The sequence below is a fragment of the Drosophila navojoa genome, chromosome 4, assembly GCF_054131105.1.
Source record: "Drosophila navojoa isolate 15081-1374.11 chromosome 4, UAZ_NAV_1.0, whole genome shotgun sequence".
Lineage (NCBI taxonomy): Eukaryota > Metazoa > Arthropoda > Insecta > Diptera > Drosophilidae > Drosophila > Drosophila navojoa.
In genome coordinates, this window is record NC_142892.1 from 7,752,835 (window position 1) to 7,772,518 (window position 19,684).

The window sequence follows — 19,684 nt, forward strand, 5'->3', positions numbered from 1 at the left end:
TTAACTGCTTCTGGCCCTGGCTTTGGCCCGGCCCACTTACGCCTGGCGATGCCAACTGATAAAAATTGATGCAAAATACGCAAAAAGTCGCGAAAATCCTCGTGGAAAATTTTCAAAATTTTCACAGCTGATTGTGCAAGTGCGGCACACACACACACGCACACGCACACATATACACAAGGCTCGTGGGATGTACGACCGGGCGCTCCTTTTTGCATATGCCTTACACCCGTCTCTGTGCTGTTGCTCTCACTCACTCTCGCCGCTTCTGTCTCTGTCTCGCCAACAATGTGCATGGCATTATTTCTGGCAATGCCTTGGCACTCCCATCCCCTCCCCAGACAGTTGCTTCGCTGAACTCTGTTTGTTTGCATTTGCGTATCATCGACGCATGTCGCGAAGCTTCGCCGGCTCGCTCCCGGCTGTCTGGTCCTGGTCCTGGTCCTGGTGCTGGCCGTGGCCCTGCTCCTGGTGTGTCCTGACTGGTTGCCGACAACAATAATTCAGGCGAATTGCGTGCTGGATGGGAAATGCCTTTAATCTGTTCGAGTTGCCAACTGTCACGAAGCGAAATGAAATGGAAATCACACGCACTAATGGCAGACAGAGCCGGACCTAGAGCCCGGCCCAAGGACTCGCACTCGCACTCGCACTCGCACTCCTGCCAACTTTCGATCCGCCTGCTTTTTGTGTTGCTTTGGTGTTCTGTTGTTGCCATGGCATCAGCTTTACGCAATGTCTAATTCGATTTGTTCTACGCCAACACTTTCATAATTTTCCATATCCTTGCTCTATCCGCTGTCTATTACAGGCCCTCGACTCTATCGGACGCAGCGCTGGCTGTCTTATCTGCCATCTCGCCGTGCTATGCCTAACCTCAAGAGCAACCCCGTACCGCTGTTGCCTCGTTGTCTCTGGCTTTTTTATACACTTGCCCTAGACAAGGGCCCACGCTATCGCTGGCAATCAATCTGCCCGGCGCACATATCTCAACCTTTGCGTTTTTCAATCTGAGCATTTTGTGGGCTAAGTAAGTCCGCGATGGCCCCGTGCCGATGGCGATGTCACTTTCGCTGGCACAAGTCTTTAAAGGCGGCCCAGCGGGAGGCCTTTTTTGATGTCACAAAAGGATTCACTTGATATTCATCAACATCAGTGCCTGTCAAACAGTCAGCCAGTGAGCCAGTGAGCCAGGCCAGACGTACAGGCGGGCGGGCGGGCAGACAATACCCCAGACCGAGCAACAGTCCCAGTCCCAATTTCAATACCAATCCCAATCTCAATCCCAATTCCAGACTCAACTTCAACGTCCATGCCATGCTGCTTGTCATGTTGCTCTGTTTGCTAGTGGACTGCACTCTGACTACCTCTCGCTCCCTCTTCCTCTGTCTCTCTCTTCTCTTAGTGTGGGTGGCTCCATACAGCCCCGTTGCAATTTGATGCGTCTGGCTCGCATGTGCAACGAGAGAATTATATGCCATCGCGTTGGCGATACTAATCTGATTAGTGTCAAAAAAAAAAAAGAATATTGTAGAGGAGAAAAAATTCGCTTCAACTGCAGACAGACAGCTTTGACAGGGAGTTGGCGATTGAGCACTTTATGAGCGATGTTCCATCGGATTATGGTTGGGTTTCATAACTAGATCAACTGGTTAACGGTTTCGCGTGTCTCCATTGCTAAAAAGGGCTTAAATATATCATATTAAACTCACATCCAATTATGCTTCAAGCGAGCTGTCTCAATGGCTCATAGAAGGAAATTTATTTGTAATTTTATTTAACTTTTAAAACTATATAAAAAATTGCAATTATATTTAAATATATTTTATAATAATAAAACTTGTAATTTATTTTCTTCTTGCATCATATATTTGTGTATAATACAAAGCAAAAATTTGTCAAAATATTCTGTTCTTGCTTCGCATTTTTAGGCCTAGCCAAATCGCCTTAGCCGCAGCACCACGCTGCGTTCAATTAAAACGCATTTAAAAGCGCTGGATGCGAACGGGTGGGTGGGTGGTTGAGGCAGAGGCTGAGGCTGAGGCCGAACCCCAAAACTCGAGCGTCGTTTTAATTTAAAGGTATTTAAGGCGATCCATCATAGCGTATCAGTGGGCCAGAGACAAGAGCGAGTCGCCGGCCTCGGCGCTTGCAACTTGATATGAGCGCAGCAATCTGTTATGCAATCGCCCAGGCGAGCGCCCGTCCCTCCGTCAGTCCGCTCGTCGCCCCGTGGCGCATTATATTGGCCTGTCACAAGGGAGCAATTCGATGTCTCTGGTGCTGCCGCTGCCGCTGCTGCTGTCGCTGCTGCTGCATCTCATCGAGAGTCGAGCGGACGCATTAGTGGCGGGTCGGTGGGTGACAGCACTTGCGTTTGACTTCCAACACTTTGGGCAATTGTTTAGCCTCGCGTACGGGAACAGAAGGCGGAACAAACGCCGGAACATAAAAATGCCAAAAAGGAAGCAGACACAAAAAAAAGGGATGTTCAAAGCGAACGAAGGGTGTGAGGAGTGGGTCGGGTGTGGGGTGGGGCAGTATACAAGCCGAGCCGCTGAGCCGTTGAGCGTTGACAAAAGGCCTTGCCGTTTCATTTAGCAGCCATGCAGCTCGCCCAACCCCCCACCCACAGTCGGCCGTGCACCCCTCTGCTGTTCGCTCTCTCCCCCTCTCACTCGCTCACCCAAGCAGTCACGCGCTCGCTCTGTCTCTGTCTCTGTCGCGCGCTTGTCGCCTTGCTCGCGGTCTTAAAACGATGATTAGGTTGTTATTTTAATTTGCCCATTGATATATCCTCGTTGTTGTTTTGCCCTGACTTTGCCTTTGTGCGCCAGGGTGGCTGCTGGTAGGCATTTCAGATTGTTTGCTGCTGTTGTTGTTGTTGCTTTGTTCTGCTGAAGCGGTGGTAGCATTGTCAGCGTATTTAGCAGTCACGCCGTAGCCAACAGAGAGACGCGGCTCAACTCGTCTTCGAGTCAACTACGCGTAACGTGTCCGCAATTTGTCATCGATTTTGTATTGCAGCATCTTAGGCGTAACGAGGGGTTGAACCCGGTCCGTGCACCAAATAGTGGCGCAAGGGGGTGCGAGTCGGACTGCTGCTGCTGCTGCTGCTCGGCAATGATGCGCAAATGTTTAAATTATACTAATTAATAAATTGACTTCTAATGCAAACATTTCGTACAAATGTTGAAATAATTTGACCGACTTCATGCCGCGCCCACTTCAAGCGACCTTGAAGCGTCTCCTTGAAGTTTTTGGCCGCTTAAGCAAAACTTTGCCAGTTTACATTATTTTCATAATACGAAGAGCAAGAACAATAAGCTGCGTAGTTTATTTAAATTTATTTTAATGAAGCTACAACAAAACTGCCAACTGCCGCCGATGGAGCAACATTTTCTCCATTCTCTGTGAGAGCGAGAGAGAGAGAGAGGTAGAGAGTGGGGCAAGGTGAGTGGGAGGCCACGCACGCGGAAATTTCATGCCCGAACGAATTAAGTTTCAAAAGACACGAAAGGGTTGCGAGGACACGTGAAAAGGCTTGTCTGGCAGTCGGGCCAGGCGGCAGGACGACGGTGTTAATGCGCTCGCCGACAAGTGCCCGGAGCTTCCTTGCGCCGGAGGCTTTCGCCGTGAAAGGAGTAAATTAAATGATTAATACGCTTCGACTGACTGCGGCTCACGTTTAATTATCCCTTTGGCCGGCCATGCCGTGTTCTGGTTAGGCATTGGCATTCGTTACGGTTTTACGCTTATCAGGCAACTGTCAACGCTCCGCTCCGCAACAACAACGCAGCGAGGACGAGCTATGGCCATAGCTGCTGAGCAGACACTAACTGAAACAGGCTCTCTCTCAACAGATATCCCTCCCTCTCTCTCTCTCTCTCTCTCTCTCTCTCTCTCTCTCTCTCTCTGTGAAGCACAAAACAAACAGCAACATTTTTTGCTTGTCAAACAGAGGCAAATCAAGAGGCAAACTATTCACAGGATATTCCCTCTATATATGTGTGTGTGTGTGTGTGTGTGTGAGTGGCCAGCAATTGACCATGGACATGACCACCAAGTTCTCTCTGTGTGAATGAGTGTGACTAAAGCAAACTCCTTAAATAAACACTGGCAGACAATACAAATATATAGCTCGAATCAACTATGTTCATAGAGCATACATATGTACATATACATATATATATACATTAAGACAGTATGTCTATCATTGCTCAACTTTAGTCGGTCTAGGATTACTGCGCTGGCTGAAGAAACATTTAATTAAATTAACATTGAATTAAATTCGCCCAAAGCCACAATTGTGTTTTCAAATATTCTAAAGAAATTGAAGCAGGCAAAAGCTGGCAAAAAGAACTAGTTCCATATGAACGCACCGTCAGACGTGCTGCGCAACGCTGGCCACAAAAAAAAAAGAAAAAAGGAAAAGCTCAACAAACTAAATGACGAAAAACACAGAAAATGCGAGCGAAACCAAGCAAAACAAATACACAAAAGCGAGAGACGCTCTCTCTCTCTCTCTCTCTCTCTCTCTCTCTCTCTCTCTCTCTCTCTCTCTCTCTCTCTCTCTCTCTCTAGCAGGACTGTCAATGCCGGATGCTGCCACTGCCCTTGCCACAATGACAACAACAACAACAACAGCAACAACAACAACAACGAGTACAACGCCAAACGAAAGCGATCCTCATTTGTATTCCAGACGCGCGCTGCGATGTGAGCGCTGCAGCGAATGCTAACAGGAATCCTCGACACAGGCTCTGCCAGTGCTGCTGATGAAAGTGGGTGCTGTATGTATGTGTGTGCTTTTTTGCGTGGGTCGATATAGAGGAAGCGCCAGATATTAAAGAGCCAAGTCTTTAAGCAAAACCCAAGCCCGAAAAGGTAATGCCGTAAGTCCTTAGCTAATTGAAAAGAGCACAAAGGACATTCGCAAAGTACTGGACGCATCGCTGCCACTGACAGCAGTTGGCAGTTGGCAGTTGGCAGTCGGCAGTGAGCAGCAACCGCGGCCATTTTGTCTAAAATTTTGCTTAGACTAGGGCAGCGTCTGCGCATTGCTCGCATGTGGAGAATCTGGGCGAGAGCGTTAAGATCTCAAGTGGCCCAGATGCTAGGCGGGCCACAGGCACAACAGCAGTCAGCTGATTCACATACAGACAACACTCACACACGCACACACAGACGACACAGCGGCAAGGACATGGCTTGCATGCATGGCCATGCCAGGACCTTCGTCTAGAGGAACTCGTTGCTCGTAATTCAAATGCAAAACTCGTGCGAAATTTTGTTGCTGCTGTTGCTGGTGCTGCTGGTGTCTCGCCTGCTGTCCTTGCTGCATCCTTGCGATGACGTCATCGCACAGACAGTCGCCAGCGCCATTTTCGTCGATTTGTAATTCAAAATTTGTTTTCGAATACATTTTCCACTTCGACATTCACACGGGCGCGCTTACAGAATTTCAAATTTGTTTATTTTTTGCCGGCTCTATTGCCCTCTCGCTCTCTCTCTCTCTCTCTCCCAATGTTTGTTGTCTTTGTTGCGTTGCTTTGAGCTTTTCATTTTTATGCATGCAGCAGCCGTTAAAATTCAACAGTTTGCACAAATAAAAAATTCGCCAAAAAAAAAAACAGTCAACAAACATATCAAATATATGTATATGTGTGTGTATTGCTGCATCAGAGTGTCCATATGTGCGTGCGTGTGTGTATGTGTGTGTGTGGAAGGGCAAGGTTACGCGCACGCGACGACTGCGACTCATAAACTAATTTATGATTATTACACGAGAGCTGATTTTTTATGCCTTCAGCGTATCGTACAGTAACCCCCAGCGCTCACACATACATGTATATAGACAGAGAGAGAGAGAGAGAGTGTGTGTGTATGTGTGTGTGTGTCATCCCGTGACGCTCCACTTTCCATTTCACTCGCAGACTCTGCTCACATCTTCTCCAGACGCCTGCCGCCTCCATCGTTGAGGTAGATCACGAAAAAGTTTTTATTGCAGAAATTTTACTTTCCTTTTTTTCTCTTCTTCTTTTTTTTTTGACTCATTTGTTACTTTTATTTTTCTTTACCAAGCAAACACACACACACACACACATACAGACACGCACTGGCAGCATTTGTGCTTTTGTTTATTGTGCCATTTTATGAGCGGGCCATAATTTGTTGTTAATATCGAAAGAGTAAGACGCAGTCGCCGGCTATCGAGGAGGCTCGTCTCTAGCTCATCAGTGATGCAGACGAGCATGTGACCCACTGATATTGAAAGTTTTTATGCACTTGCCGCCAGAGCAGAGCCGAGCAGCTGCAGTCTTTTGCTCCTGACCTCAGGCAATTTGCATGAAGGACACAGAGCACAGGCAGAGGGAGTGTGAATGCGAGCATCGCATTCGCATGATGATGAGATGGCTTATAAGGCATTTCCTTACTCAGACACAAATAGAGAAAGATATAGAGGGAGGGGGAGGAGAAAGTGTGATTGTATTTAAGCGAAATATGTAGACATTTTCAGACGTCAAAACTAAAATTAGATATTTGCAAAAATTTGTTCACATGCCGGTCTCAGACGTAAGCACCGTGAATTCAGCAAATTCAGAATAAGAGCTCATTTTTTATCAACTCTGGTGTCACATAATTGAGCAGGTTCAACATGCTCTCGAATCAATTGGGGTGCAGCGCAGTTGATTTTAATGCCAAAACTTAAGAAATCGTGTGATTGGCATTCAAATAAATTGGGTATGCGTGCATATTATTTGCTATCATTTACTTTCAACAAAGCACCACCTAATTAGTGTCAATTAATATAGAAGCTGTCAAACTTGTTTGAACTCTATAAGTACTCTTCGCTTGCGCAGTCCAATCCTAGTTCGCTGTCAGCTAGAGACGTGACCAGATCGGTGAAATGATGTCCGCTAATTGGCTAAGCCTGGTAAGTTAAGGACTTGCAGCACTCCTTCCTCAATAAATTTAAACTTGTTACGTATAGCTATTCCTGGTCCATTCTACTTGTCCATTCGGCTATGCCATTTCAAGATAATCCTTGCATACCATTCGTGGAAATTGTTCATCTCAACGGAATCTTAAGGTAAGTAAAGTGCGGAAAGTGGAATTTATAGCTAAATATAAACTAGAATAACTGAGTTTATGAGACCAACATGACAGAAGAGGAAGTGCTTTAACAATTCAAGAAGTTATGCCGTGTCGGTGGAATTGAGAAGCTAAGCGAAATTAACGAAAATGATCAAATCCTTACTACAACTTATAGATGCAGGATTCCAAACTGTTTACATATAAATCCTGCTACTACGAAGTCTTGTACGGGCTAATATATTTCATTTCGGGGCCATTAGGCTGAAGTATATCAATCAATAATAAAGTATGGTGAAGCATGAATCTTACTTAAATTGCAATATGAGCAAGCAAACGTTCTAGTCGTGCTTTGCTATTGGATAGCTGTTCAGGCTTTCACTGTTAATCTGCAAATATATATGTATGATTATGAGGACATATTATTAAAAGTAGCTCTACAATATATGTCTAGAGGCTGATGATTTACAGATTTCAAATTTCAGTGCAGTTGCTCTTTTAATGCTAAGTTACCTGCATGGCGCTTAGCATGAGCTGGGAAATCAACGCGCGGCAATCGGGAAAACTTAACAAATTTCCTGACAAACCGCTGCATAAGTTTGTGCCGGCTGTCACATCGATCATAATTTTCAACTGGCTGTGGCTGTGATTTGTACCAAGTCCTTGAGTTGTAAGAGAGGGGGAAAGAGAGAGAGAGAGAGAGATAGACATAAACAGAAAAGGAGAGTCTTTTGGCGGCGCAGCAGAAAAGCGGAAAATGTTAAAATAACGCGCTAACTTGGTTACCAAGTTTGCGCATTTTTCACTCGACTCGCTGCCAGCTTCACACTGGCTGCCCTGGCCTAGTCGAGCCTGCTTCAGTCTGGCCTCGTCTGGACTGGGCTGCTCTGGGCTGCTCTGGCCTGCTCTCTGCCAGCAGTTTTTCTTCGCCGCCTTCTTTTGCGCAATGTGGGCAAAAGTTTGGCGCTGCCGCTGCCGCTGCCAGAGCATTTATGCAAATGAGGTGCAAACGCATGCACACAGCAACAGGAACAGCAACAGCAACAGCTCGAGCTAGAGATGCGAGCTGCAGCTGGAAGCTGGGAGGCAGACAGACAAACATGGCGGGAGACGCCTTTGAGGCAGGGACAGTTAGACAAACAGGCAGACATTATCTTGTGTCGCTGCTCTGCATAACTTTCACTGACGCGAACGGAAGCGAGCTCGGAGACGGTGCTGGCACCGCCACTACACACTGTAGCTGCTTTCGATGAGCAGGACAATGTGTGTGATTTGTGCGCCCATTCTGGAGTGCTGCGAGCAGAAAGAAACAAAAGGAGACGCAGATAAAGCAGTAGTCAAAGCAATCACTCAAACGTGATGAATACGCTTACAGGACAACGCAGAGACCTCACTCAAGGCTGATCGTAGAAAGCTAGCTGGGAATATCTGAAGGAAATGTCTTAAATTTTTAAATTTGTGAAATGTATTTTCAATTGAAGTCTCTTGATATAATTATGAATAATAAATCAAATTAACCTTTGATTTTGTAGAGGACATTATCCACAATGCGAGCTACCCAGTCTAAATAACGGAGCAACTGAGAGGCCTTGAGACTCTAGTCGGTTTTGTAGAGTAGCTAACCAATTTATTTACTATGATTTTATCATTCTGTCATTTCCAAGCATCAACTATTTCCATAGCTTCAATGAGCGATTGTCGAATATTAGAATGCCTATTAACCAATTCTTAAACTATTTATTTGTAATAAAACAAAAGTCATGAAACCATTTTATAGCTCTAATAAAAGCTTTCACTTGCGCCTCAGCTCACTCTGCCTCTCTCTCTCTCACTCACTCTCTCTCCCTCTGGCTGCTGTTGCTTTAATAAAATCTATGAAACTTTGTAATTATATAGCAGCCTCTCAATCTGCAGCTACCCACATATAAGCAACTTCCCTCTCTCTCTCTCTCTAGGCTTCTCTTTGTGTATCCAATTTGTGTCTGGCTGCAGTTAGTTCTGTCTCTCTCTCTCTCTCTCTCACTCTCTCACTCTCTGTTATATCAATTCATCATAAAATGAGATTTATGACAAAAACAAAAGCCTTATCGCAGACAGTATTTATGTAGACAGGTTGCAACTGGCACTGCACCACCCACCATCCATGCAGCCACCCAACCACCCATCAACTGATAGACAGACACGCCATTTGAAATGACAACACATACGAAAGCCAAAGCCAAAACCAAAACCAAAACCAGAACCAATGCCAGAGACAGAGCCAGAGCGAAAAGCGAGAGCTCTGGACGATTGGGTGTTGAGCGAGGGCTTTAAAGCGGCTGCAAATCGATAAGGCTCAATTTGAATTCCATTTTAAGGTCGGCCCAGAGGAGAATATCGAGTATACGCCGTGTGTCGTTTGTTTTTCAATCAACGCGTGCATGAAGCCGCACACATTTGCCAAATCAGCTTTAATTAAGAAAATGGCACAAAAATAAAGGGAAAAGCAGCAAAATAGAAAAAACCAAATGTACTGAGGGTGGGTCAAATGTGTTTTAAGGGTACATTGGGGGATCGCATTTTGTTGTTGTTGTTGTTGTTGTTGCTACACCTCAATGCCAACTAGCAATTATTTATTATTTGGCGTTGCTTTGTTTCGCAGACCAAACGTGCCGAGCTCCCCAATGGGCTGCCCACACACACCGGAAGGCAGGAAAAAAAAAGGTACAACGGCAATGCATGCAATACGCATGCGTCTATTTCCTGTTGCTGTGGCAACCCCCACACACACACAAACACACACACACACACACATACACACAGGGACCCAGCATTTGAATATTCACGCATACAATAAACTCGAATACTATAAAAGAAGGTGGGCGGGGTTGGACACCTTGCCATGCAAATACGCGACATTCCCCCGATGGGAGCTGCCTCTGCCGACTCCCCTCTTTGGCTTCCTCGTCCTTCGTCCAGTGTCCTGCTGCGGCACTGCTTTCGGTTTGTGTGTTGTTTGTTATTTGTCGCTGCCAATGTGCGTTGGTATGCGTGCATGCGTGTGGGTGTGTGTGCGTGTGTGCGTCCTTTCAACCCCCAGCAACTGTTCGGCACGTTCCTCAGCCTGTCATGTACTCCCCCTGTAGGTATTTCCAGTTGGGCAACGAAAATTGGGAGCAAACTTCTGCGTCAGTCCATGTTGCCATTTTGAGTGTGCATGTGTGTGTGTGTGTGTGTGTGAGTGTGCGTGTGTTTGTTGTGGACACTGTCGCCAAATAGAAAAACCGTTCACATATCCATTGATAAATATGTATATATGTATATATAATATCTTGTAGATGGCTATCATCTCAGCTGCCATAGAGTCTTTCGGTCAATCATTGATAAGACTCGGACAGAGATTCGTTTCATTAACGCACTGAGCGCCAGTCCTCGACAGGGCTGTCAAATCGGCGCACTTTATCGATTTGCCGAAAAATGATAGAGTGAACAACGCATTGAAATGGCACAACATGCAAATAAATTTGACAGATTGGCAGCGGCCCAAAGGGACGACGGCCGGGGCACAACTCAACACGCACGACTGCAGAAGGGTTAAGATTGAAGGCATTCCACAAATGCACACACACACACACGCAGATTTGAGTGCAAGTGTGTGAGTGCGTATTCATAAACATACATGTGCATACATTAGTATATAAGCATGTATGCGAATGTTTGCTAATGTGCATAGACGTAGCTGAACAAGTTTGCGAGGGGATTGGAGTGAAGCAGTTAAAGACAAAATATATTAAATTTTAAGAGCAATCATAATATAAAAAATTATTGTTTTTTTGTAATTTTTATAAAATTTAGTTTTTTATTTCAAATACATGTATTTAAATAAATGTATAACAATAATAAATATACATTTATGCAATAAAAGTAATAATAACTGAAGATATCAATAATCTAAATTTAATTTATTCTTAATATACTATATGAAATTATATATAAATTATAGCTTTAAATCTTGGAAGTACCTCAAAAATAGGTACAAGGGATACCTTAGATGTATGTATATCTGTCTAGCCGAATCTGGAATTTCAAATTGATATTTCTGATCATATATAATGTCTCACATAGCTAAAGCACATCCTTTGCTAGTTACTCTAAGCGACCCCCCTCTACTGCACGCCTCTGCCTTGTGTCACAAACACTATTTCAAGTGCTGTGGGACATTTACTCTACTCTCGGCTCGACTCTACTATGTTGAAATTGTAGTAGTCGTTTTACATAACCACATCACAAACTCACAAGCACATACACACACACACATACACACACAGCCCCAACCTCACCTGCCTCTGCCAGCACCAACCAGCCCATGCCCATCCCCTGGCCCATAGGCTGCCAACATTTACCTTGTGTTTCGTTATCAATAAAGCGAAATTTAGTTTTGATTTCGTGTTTGTTGTTGTTATTGAAATTCATTGAACCAATTTTAATATTTTATTTGCTGCAGCACGCACAGGACATGAAACATGCCAGAGACAACTAACGGTACGTAAAACCCTTTCACATAAATGTGTGTGAGTGTGTGTGTGTGTGAATTGCGTTGCCAATGCATGTGTGTGTGACTATTTCCTGTGGCCGCCATTGTCGTTGCTTTTGTTGTTGTTGTCATAATAGCGCGCCTCTGTTTCTGTTGTTTCTTTTAGGCTTTGTTTTTGCTTTTATTTTTGCTGCTGTTCACTGTTGTTGTTGTTGCTGCCGTTTTGTTGTTGTTGTTTTGCGCATCGTAACAAAATTTGAATATTTTTTCTCGCCGCTCAGCAAATGGATTTTTTTCACAGATTTTCGTTGCCCTTTTTTCGCGTGGTGTTGCTCGCTATGTGTGTGTGTGTGTTAGTATACTTACATATATATGTGCGCGTGTCTGTCTCTGTGTGTGTGTGTGTGTATCGCCTTTCGCTTTGTTCGCCCGCTTATGATACCGTTATGATGTATTTTATTGCCACAACAAAACCAAAGCAACGCAACGGAACGCAACGCAACGGCACGCCCCCAAAACACCACCTCATAGAGTGCAACCCAACCCCCACGCCTTTGCCACTCGAGGCGCCCCAGCCCCAGCCCCATCCGATGTTGAAACAGGAAACTGGCGACATTGTAAATTTCGTGCTGCCTCGTTGTGTTTTTTTTCTCTCTCTGCTGCCCGCACTTTTTGGCCATTATAGATATGTTTTTCGATTCATTCAGCTTTTGGCTCGCTTTTTTTTTGGTTTTGTTATAGAAAAGCCAAAGCCTTTTGTAATTGTTGTTGTCTTTGTGCTTTGATTTAATGTTGATAACAATAACAAGAGAGTCAACAAAAAAATATATAGCCCAAAACTTTGACAGAACGTTAAGAAAAGTACCACAAAAAAAAAAAAGACAAGAAAAAAGGGGAAAGACGAAACAAACTTTGACGCATTTTTTTGCTGGCGGAATTTTAGGAAGGATATTTGAGACCAGTTGAAGGGGTTGACTTTTATAGTTTGTCCTGATTCATTTTAATGGCCCCAATAAGCATGTCTAATGAGCAACATAAGTAGGTTGCGGCAGCAACTAACAACGATGTGGCTACACTGAAACAAAATTAATGAAATCCTAATGAAATATTGCTTTTAACTAATTTTGCTTAAGCCAAAGGCAGCTACAAGTAATTTGTGAATATTCAATTCACATATATTATTTAAAAATTTAATTTACATTTGTTTCAGTGTAGAGACTTGACTTCACACACAAAATCAAAGAGAGTTTGGCTATAATAAATATATAACAAATCATATATAAAATGCGCTTTAATATTTTCATTTAATTTGCCTACACTAATTTCTGTCAGTGTATTTTTAGCGGCCATGCGTGTTCTTCCATAAAGTCACATTAGCTGCGTTTGTAGCTATATAATAATTCCCTATTTATTATTACTTTGGGATTTTGTTAGTTTTCTTGTCTTTGTTTTAATGCTTTCGGCACGCAAATTTCTAGTAGCTGCAACTAAGTTTAATCGGTAACTATCAGCCAGCCGCCTTCCCCCCTGCCCTCCACTCCTGCCATACTCGGTGTAGCTGCACTTAAAGCTGAACTTAAAGCTGAGGCAGCGCCTGCTGCAACTTGGTTTCGCCTCGCCGCGAGACTCGTTTGTTTTTGTTGTGTGTGCAGCAATCGGTAGACAATGCGTAAGGATATGCCAGCAAGGATATGCGAGACAGTCGAGACAACACACACACATAAACGCCCACACACACACACACACATTTAAAATTATGCAAATTTTATTGCGCAAACTGCTGCGTGGCGTCGTCGTTGGCAGAGAGCGCACAGGAAGCATGTTTTACAGAGTCTCGGACACACAGCAAGGACCTGCAGGACGTGGCTGCCTTTAAATGAAGAGCAAAGCTTTCATTATGGCAACAATGTTAAAATTATTGAGCAGACGACCCTCGAACCCACAAGAAGAACAAGCAGACGCAGCTGCAGCAGCAGCTGAAGCGGCAGCAGCAGCACTCGCTGTCGGAGCAGAAGAAGACAAAGAAATAGAAAAGAAACCGAATAAGCAGAACAAGAAAGAACATCCTCTGATCCAAGGCTAACAAAAATGCACTTTAGTCGTCGACGTAGCACAGCGTGAAAATCGACTAGGCGGCATTCTGTGGTCGAGTGAAAAATTGCTCAAGTCGTCGGTTGGCCGGCACGGAAATGCGCGCCTACAAGGCCGGGGGGTCAGCAAGCCGAGCAGTTCCGTAGTCCACGTCGACGGCACTCCTAACCCAAATCGCTTAGCGAGCGCGCCAAACAGTTTACAGTTTGCGAATGGGCCAAAACACAAGCACCAGCAGAAGCAGAAGCAGCTGCAGCAACAGAAACACCACAAACAGCAGCAGCGGCAGCAGCAGCAGCAGCAGCAGCTGGGTGCAAATGCCGGCACTGGCGCCATCTATCGGCTGTTGGCTAATGATAGCAGCCATTTTGTTTATGCTTGTCTCGCTTGCAAGCACGCAGCACACATAGCGCCGTCTCGCTCCTTCCAGTCACCTGCTCAGTGCGACTGCGTCGCTCTGGCAACGCCCACTCTCTGAGCGCAGCGTCTGCGCACTGCCATACGCCGACGCTCAGCCGCAAGCCACGCCCCGTCGACAGCCAGACACAGGCCAGCGCACACACACAGCCGCACTTCAGTGTGCACATTGGCTTCCAGTGCGAGAAGAGCGCAGACCAGCTGGCTCGCTCTTCAAGACGATTTTCAACTCTGGGCGAAGCTTTTTTGCACGCGTCAAAGATGTTCGCATTTGAATTTGAATTTGTGCGCCAAAAAGCGGCAGAAAATGTTAAGCATGTTTTGGACAAAGCAAAAATTTGAATTAAATATCGCATGCTAAACAAGCGACGGCGCCTAATTACATAAACAAACACTCCGCTCATTACGCCAATAATTAGCCGCATAAAATGTGTAACGAGCGAGATAACTGGAATTGGCCGAGCATGTGACGTAGCAGTTGCCATGTTTAATAAACACTTTGCATGCTCATTAAAATTATCTTCAAGCATAAGCTTGAGGTGTGGAAAAAACACACACACACATAGCTGATCAGCTGATCTGTCTCTCTAAGTCTGACGCGCTCGCTCTCACTCTCTCGTTCTCTCTCACGCTCTCGCTGGCTGCTGTTCGTGCTGTGATCGTATGTACGTCTGTGTGTATGCAAATTGTTGGTCCACTCTCTTGCTCTCCCTTTCCCCTCTCACACACTATCTCTCTCCCGCTCTCTCTCACGCTCGCTCTGGCTGGCTGTTAGCTTATTATTCATTTATTTGTTTGTTTTAATTTAATGATTTTTTGCGCGCAAAGCAGTTTTTCTTGCTCGTTTTTACTCGCTCCTCGATTAACATAAAAATGCATTGAGGTGACTTTTACTTTCAAGGTGATCGAGAATAACAACAGCAACAAGAACGACGACGACGACGACGCCGTTGTGCCAGTCATGGGAGCTGCCTTTTAATTATGTTTTAGGCAGGTGCTCAGCTGCCGGCGAGTCCTGCGCGTCCTTTGGCTTGCTGGCATATCAATAAACTGTTTAGGGTTCCCTTTTGTTGCCCCTTAGATCGCTTATCGCGCGTAGCCGTAACCGACTTTATGAGCTCCCATGTTGCTAGGGGATCCGTTACATTTTCAATTTGGTCGCGTTACATGCTAATGACACACTGGCAGCTGCGCAGTCGGCGTCGCTGTCGCCGCCGTGAACTTGACCGTGGCTATCAGCGTTAAAAGATCTTTCTCTCTCTCTCTCCCTCTCTCTGTTTGAGATCAGCAACTTTTGCACTGGCCACGCAGACGGGCAATTTTCGGAGCGGCCTAAGCGTGGACCCGTCCATTAATAATGCCGGGGCCGAGGCCTGAGCGCTACGCTCCAGTGCACCCCAGTGGAACTCCAGTGGAACTGCATTTTGGGTTTTAGTTCACGCTCCGATCCGGTTATGATACGCTCCATGTATCTCTGGTCGCTGATCGCTGCTCAGCGCAGCGTGCCGTGCATTCCATAGCAATGGCCAGCTAATGGATAGAGCTGTCTTAGCTTACAGAACTGGGAAATGGAATGGGAATGCGACTGCGACTGCGACTGCGACTGCGAGTGCGATAAGCCAAGTTGTTCAATTAGAAATGCGATTTGCGCTAATCCCAAGACATGCGAACAACTTCCCAAACAGCAGGCGAAAGTCACCCAGATAAACGGACAACTGTGCGCTAATTACACACAGCTCCACAGACAGACTCGCAGCCAAATTCTAGACAGCTGACGAGTCTAGCTGCTCGCAAAACAGCAACACTCGGATCATCACTCAAGACTCAAACGTGACTTTGACTGCCTGCCAAAAAAAATAATCATAAGAATGCTGCAAACCACATCAAACGCACCCACATCAGCCGCAGAGGCAGAGGGAAAGGGAGGTCGCTCAAAACCCAACCGAGTTCCATAAAAATTATACCAGTTCGCAGCATAATCTGGCAGACATGTGTGAATTTGCGGCATTATCAGCCAGCGAAGATCTATTTCAGAGCCACAACAAAAGCGAGACGAGCAGCAGCAACAACAAGACTTTGCTCAGATTTCACGCCAATTTTCCCACAGTCGATCAACATAAAATGCGATATAGTCGAGATATTTGACAGTTACGTGATTTCTTTTTTTCTTTCGGTTTACCTTTGCGTTTCATTTCATGTTTATAATTTTTATCGTGCAAATTGCAACAACATCTAAGGCAACAACAAAATATATTCAAATCCCAAGCAGTTCGCGCCGCCAGATGGCGCTGCCCTTAGTGAAGCCACAAACCCAACAGGCCCCCCCAAATAAACACAAAATAATACTCAATAGCCCTGTGCAAGGACATGCGTGTTGGCACTCGAAGCCAAAGCAACATCGAGTTGGAGTTTGTTGTGGAGTTTCTCTGTGGATTCAGTCTGCAACAGCAGCGACTCGGGGGCGGACGTTGCTGTGCGAAACGGACGGCAAAGGGCGGCTATATGATATTTTATATTAATGAATATGATCAATTTGCACTATTTATTATAGCAATTTTTTTTTTTTTAGAAAAGAAAAAACTACAGTATTAATGAAAATCATCTTCTATTGATAACAGAAGAGAATTTAAATTTTAAATATTTTTATTTGCTAAGTAAAACTTCGGTTTTAAATTTAAGATCCTTAAATAAAATATTGTGGATCAACTGTCTAAATTTCTGCAGTTGCTCGCCTACAATTTATGATCTTATATAAGAGCAAGCATTCATAGGGCTGTTTTTTATACCACTTAAATGCATTTACAGAAAGTCTTATCTCTACCATACGTTCGATATTTTCTACCTTAAGTATGTCTACTTGTCGTTGCTCATTAGCAATTCCAAACAGCTGATAGCAAATCAAGTCTGGCTTTATAAATATGTAAGCCTTGATTTTTAGCTAAACTAGAAATACGTAATGCTTACTTACTGAAGTTTTTATAACAATCCTCTCCTCTTTGATCCTAGACCGAACTTGATAAGCAGCACAACTAGGAGAAATTTGGAGCCCCAATGTTATTCCCAGCCAAGTTTTTTCCAAGATCAAATTATTTATACTAATGAGACCAGAGTTTTAGTACCCACTGTGTTCTACCCATTCTACCCTTTCTCTTCACTTTCCACTTAATAACCATTTGTTTTTTGGCCGTTTCGAACAGCTTGAAGCAACTGTAAATGGTCTCACCCACGCTTCGGCTGGGAGTTACCATTTATAGTGTCCAACTGGCATAACATTCCCATGTTCCTCAATGCCTCATAATTTACCTGCGCCAGACACCGAAAAATAATACCAACAACAACAGCAACAAGAAGAAAATATTATGAAAAATTAGCATAATGTTTTTCGATGGAAAACTGGCTAAACTAACAGCGTGGAGCAGCGCTGTAGACGCAGCATTTCCACAACTTTACGTTAATTTTCTAAATATTTTCTAAAAGTGTTCAAATTGCATTTGCGACTGATGCCGCAGGCCATGGAAAATTGAGAAAACTCACTAAAGTTTGCCACGTTTTCAGCTTTTCCAGCAGCAACAGTGGAGCTTTTCATGTTTTTCTTCTTTTTGTTTTTTTGTATAATTTAAAATTATGAACTAAAATAATTTAATTTCAGAGCTTAGCACGCAGAGGCGATGACGATGACGACGATGCGGATGACGTTTGATGCCCCAGGCAGCAGCAGATGGGCGTGCTTAGGGTACGGGCAGAGGGGCAGCAGCATGGAGTGGGCAGTCAGGAAATTGAGTGCATTATATATATAGACATACATATATATAGTTATATATATTTTATAAAGTTAGTTGCTGGCGCACAATAAATACAAAAGCGCGTCGACTCTATAAATATGCATGAGCATTGTGTGCACAAAAGAATGCAACGCCCCTTCTGCCTGGCCCGGCCCCTCCTGCAGCTGCCCACCTGGCACACCTTGAGGCTGGAGGGCTGCATCCATTTGACATCGCGTGCCGTCGAGTGATTTTCCCGCCGCATTGGCCAATTCTAGAGGCGAACAGCAACAGCAACAGCAACAACAGCAACAGAGATAATAATTATAATTAAAGCGCGCAGCGTGCAAAAGCAAATCTCAGATGCGAGTGGCATGCAACAACAATCAGAGAATTGCTTCTGCTGGCGCTGCCCCGTTTCGCCATTTTGGGGGCGCCTCACTTCCGGCGACCATTAACACATGTGTGACAAAGCGTGATGGCTACGAGCTGCAACGGTTGCTGCTGCAAGAGGCAGGGAGAGCTTAACTGGAGCTGGAGCTGGAGCCATGGCCAGGCAGTCATTGGGCATTGGCTGACATTTGATTGTTATTTTCCAGGTAGACAAACTGCATCTGCTGTGCTTCCCATTGCGTGTAATTCATTATTTTGTTGTTAATGCTACACTGCGAGAAATTATGTGTGCAGAAAGTGAGCTATTGTATTATATATATATATATATATATATAAATAAGTTATCGACAAAGACATTTATCGATAAGTGTAAATCTGAAACATTCAAATTAAAGTCTACGATTAGAGGAAATTCAAAATTTAACAACAACAAAAATGAACATCACACTTTCCATGAAATACTTTAGTATACCATATATATTTAAGCAATGAGCAACATTTTAGTGTATATTATAGTATTACGTCAGTCAAGAGCATTTATATATATTTGTACTTTGAAAATTTGTTAGAAAAGTTAAATAATTCATACTCACGCCAAACCGATGTGTGGCCCATCGCTGTGACCACCAATGTTGAGGATCAAGGAGTTTCTGTGCCGTTATGGACTGCTAGAAATGAGCGAACCACTGCCCAGCAGCTCGAACTGCACCATCTGCTTCGACATGGCCAACGATGAGGACGAGGTGCTGATCGTCCATCGCCTGCCCTGCGGCCATCTCTTCCACAAGAACTGCATTCTGCGCTGGCTGAGCTGCAACAACATCTGCCCCAATTGCCGCCGCGAAGTGGACACGGCCCCCTGTCGAAGCTATCCACGAATCGATGAACGTCAGCCCTTGGGCGCCGCTGTGCTCCTGTGGCCACGCGGTCGTCCGCCCGTCTCCACCTACATACATCGCCTGCAGCCCTCGAGCAATGTGCTGGCCGATCATAGCATGACCTCTGGCAATCAATAGATAGAGTTGGATCAGCCATTTGCGTATGAGCGTTAGCATCCAGAATTAATTGTTTTATTATTTTTAGTTTCTTTTTGGTTACTGTTCAATATTTTTGGTTCTATTATTTGCAAGTTTTGTTTGAAAATTCAATAAATGCCGATGCGTTTCTCTCAGTGTACGCGCATTGTTCATCAACAGTAGAAACAGTAGCAACAACAACAACAACAACAGCAACAGAGCAATACGTACAAGCATTCAACATCCGCAATCGCGGCCGCTGCCGCAGTCGACGTCGACGTCGCTGCCGCCGTCGCAGTTGTCTGGGCAGCATTGCAAATTTCTACATGGCCGCTCAACTGAAAATTGTTTGTGCACTTTTTAATTTTTCGCTTTTTTTAACATGGCTTTTGTTGTTG

The 19,684-nt window shown here is 44.6% G+C and overlaps 1 protein-coding gene across 1 annotated transcript; it reads left to right on the plus strand.

The window, feature by feature from the left end:
• The first annotated feature begins 18,740 nt into the window (after window positions 1-18,740).
• On the plus strand, window positions 18,741-19,446 carry LOC149091367 (uncharacterized). The gene has a single exon (XM_089260217.1). It carries the CDS (start codon window positions 18,900-18,902, stop codon window positions 19,284-19,286), a length of 387 nt encoding a protein of 128 aa, XP_089116343.1. The 5' UTR covers window positions 18,741-18,899; the 3' UTR covers window positions 19,287-19,446.
• The last annotated feature ends 238 nt before the right edge of the window (window positions 19,447-19,684 follow it).

Coding starts and splice junctions, on each gene's coding strand:
- LOC149091367 (XM_089260217.1), top strand. CDS start 18,900: ATGTTGAGGATCAAGGAGTTTCTGTGCCGTTATGGACTGCTAGAAATG.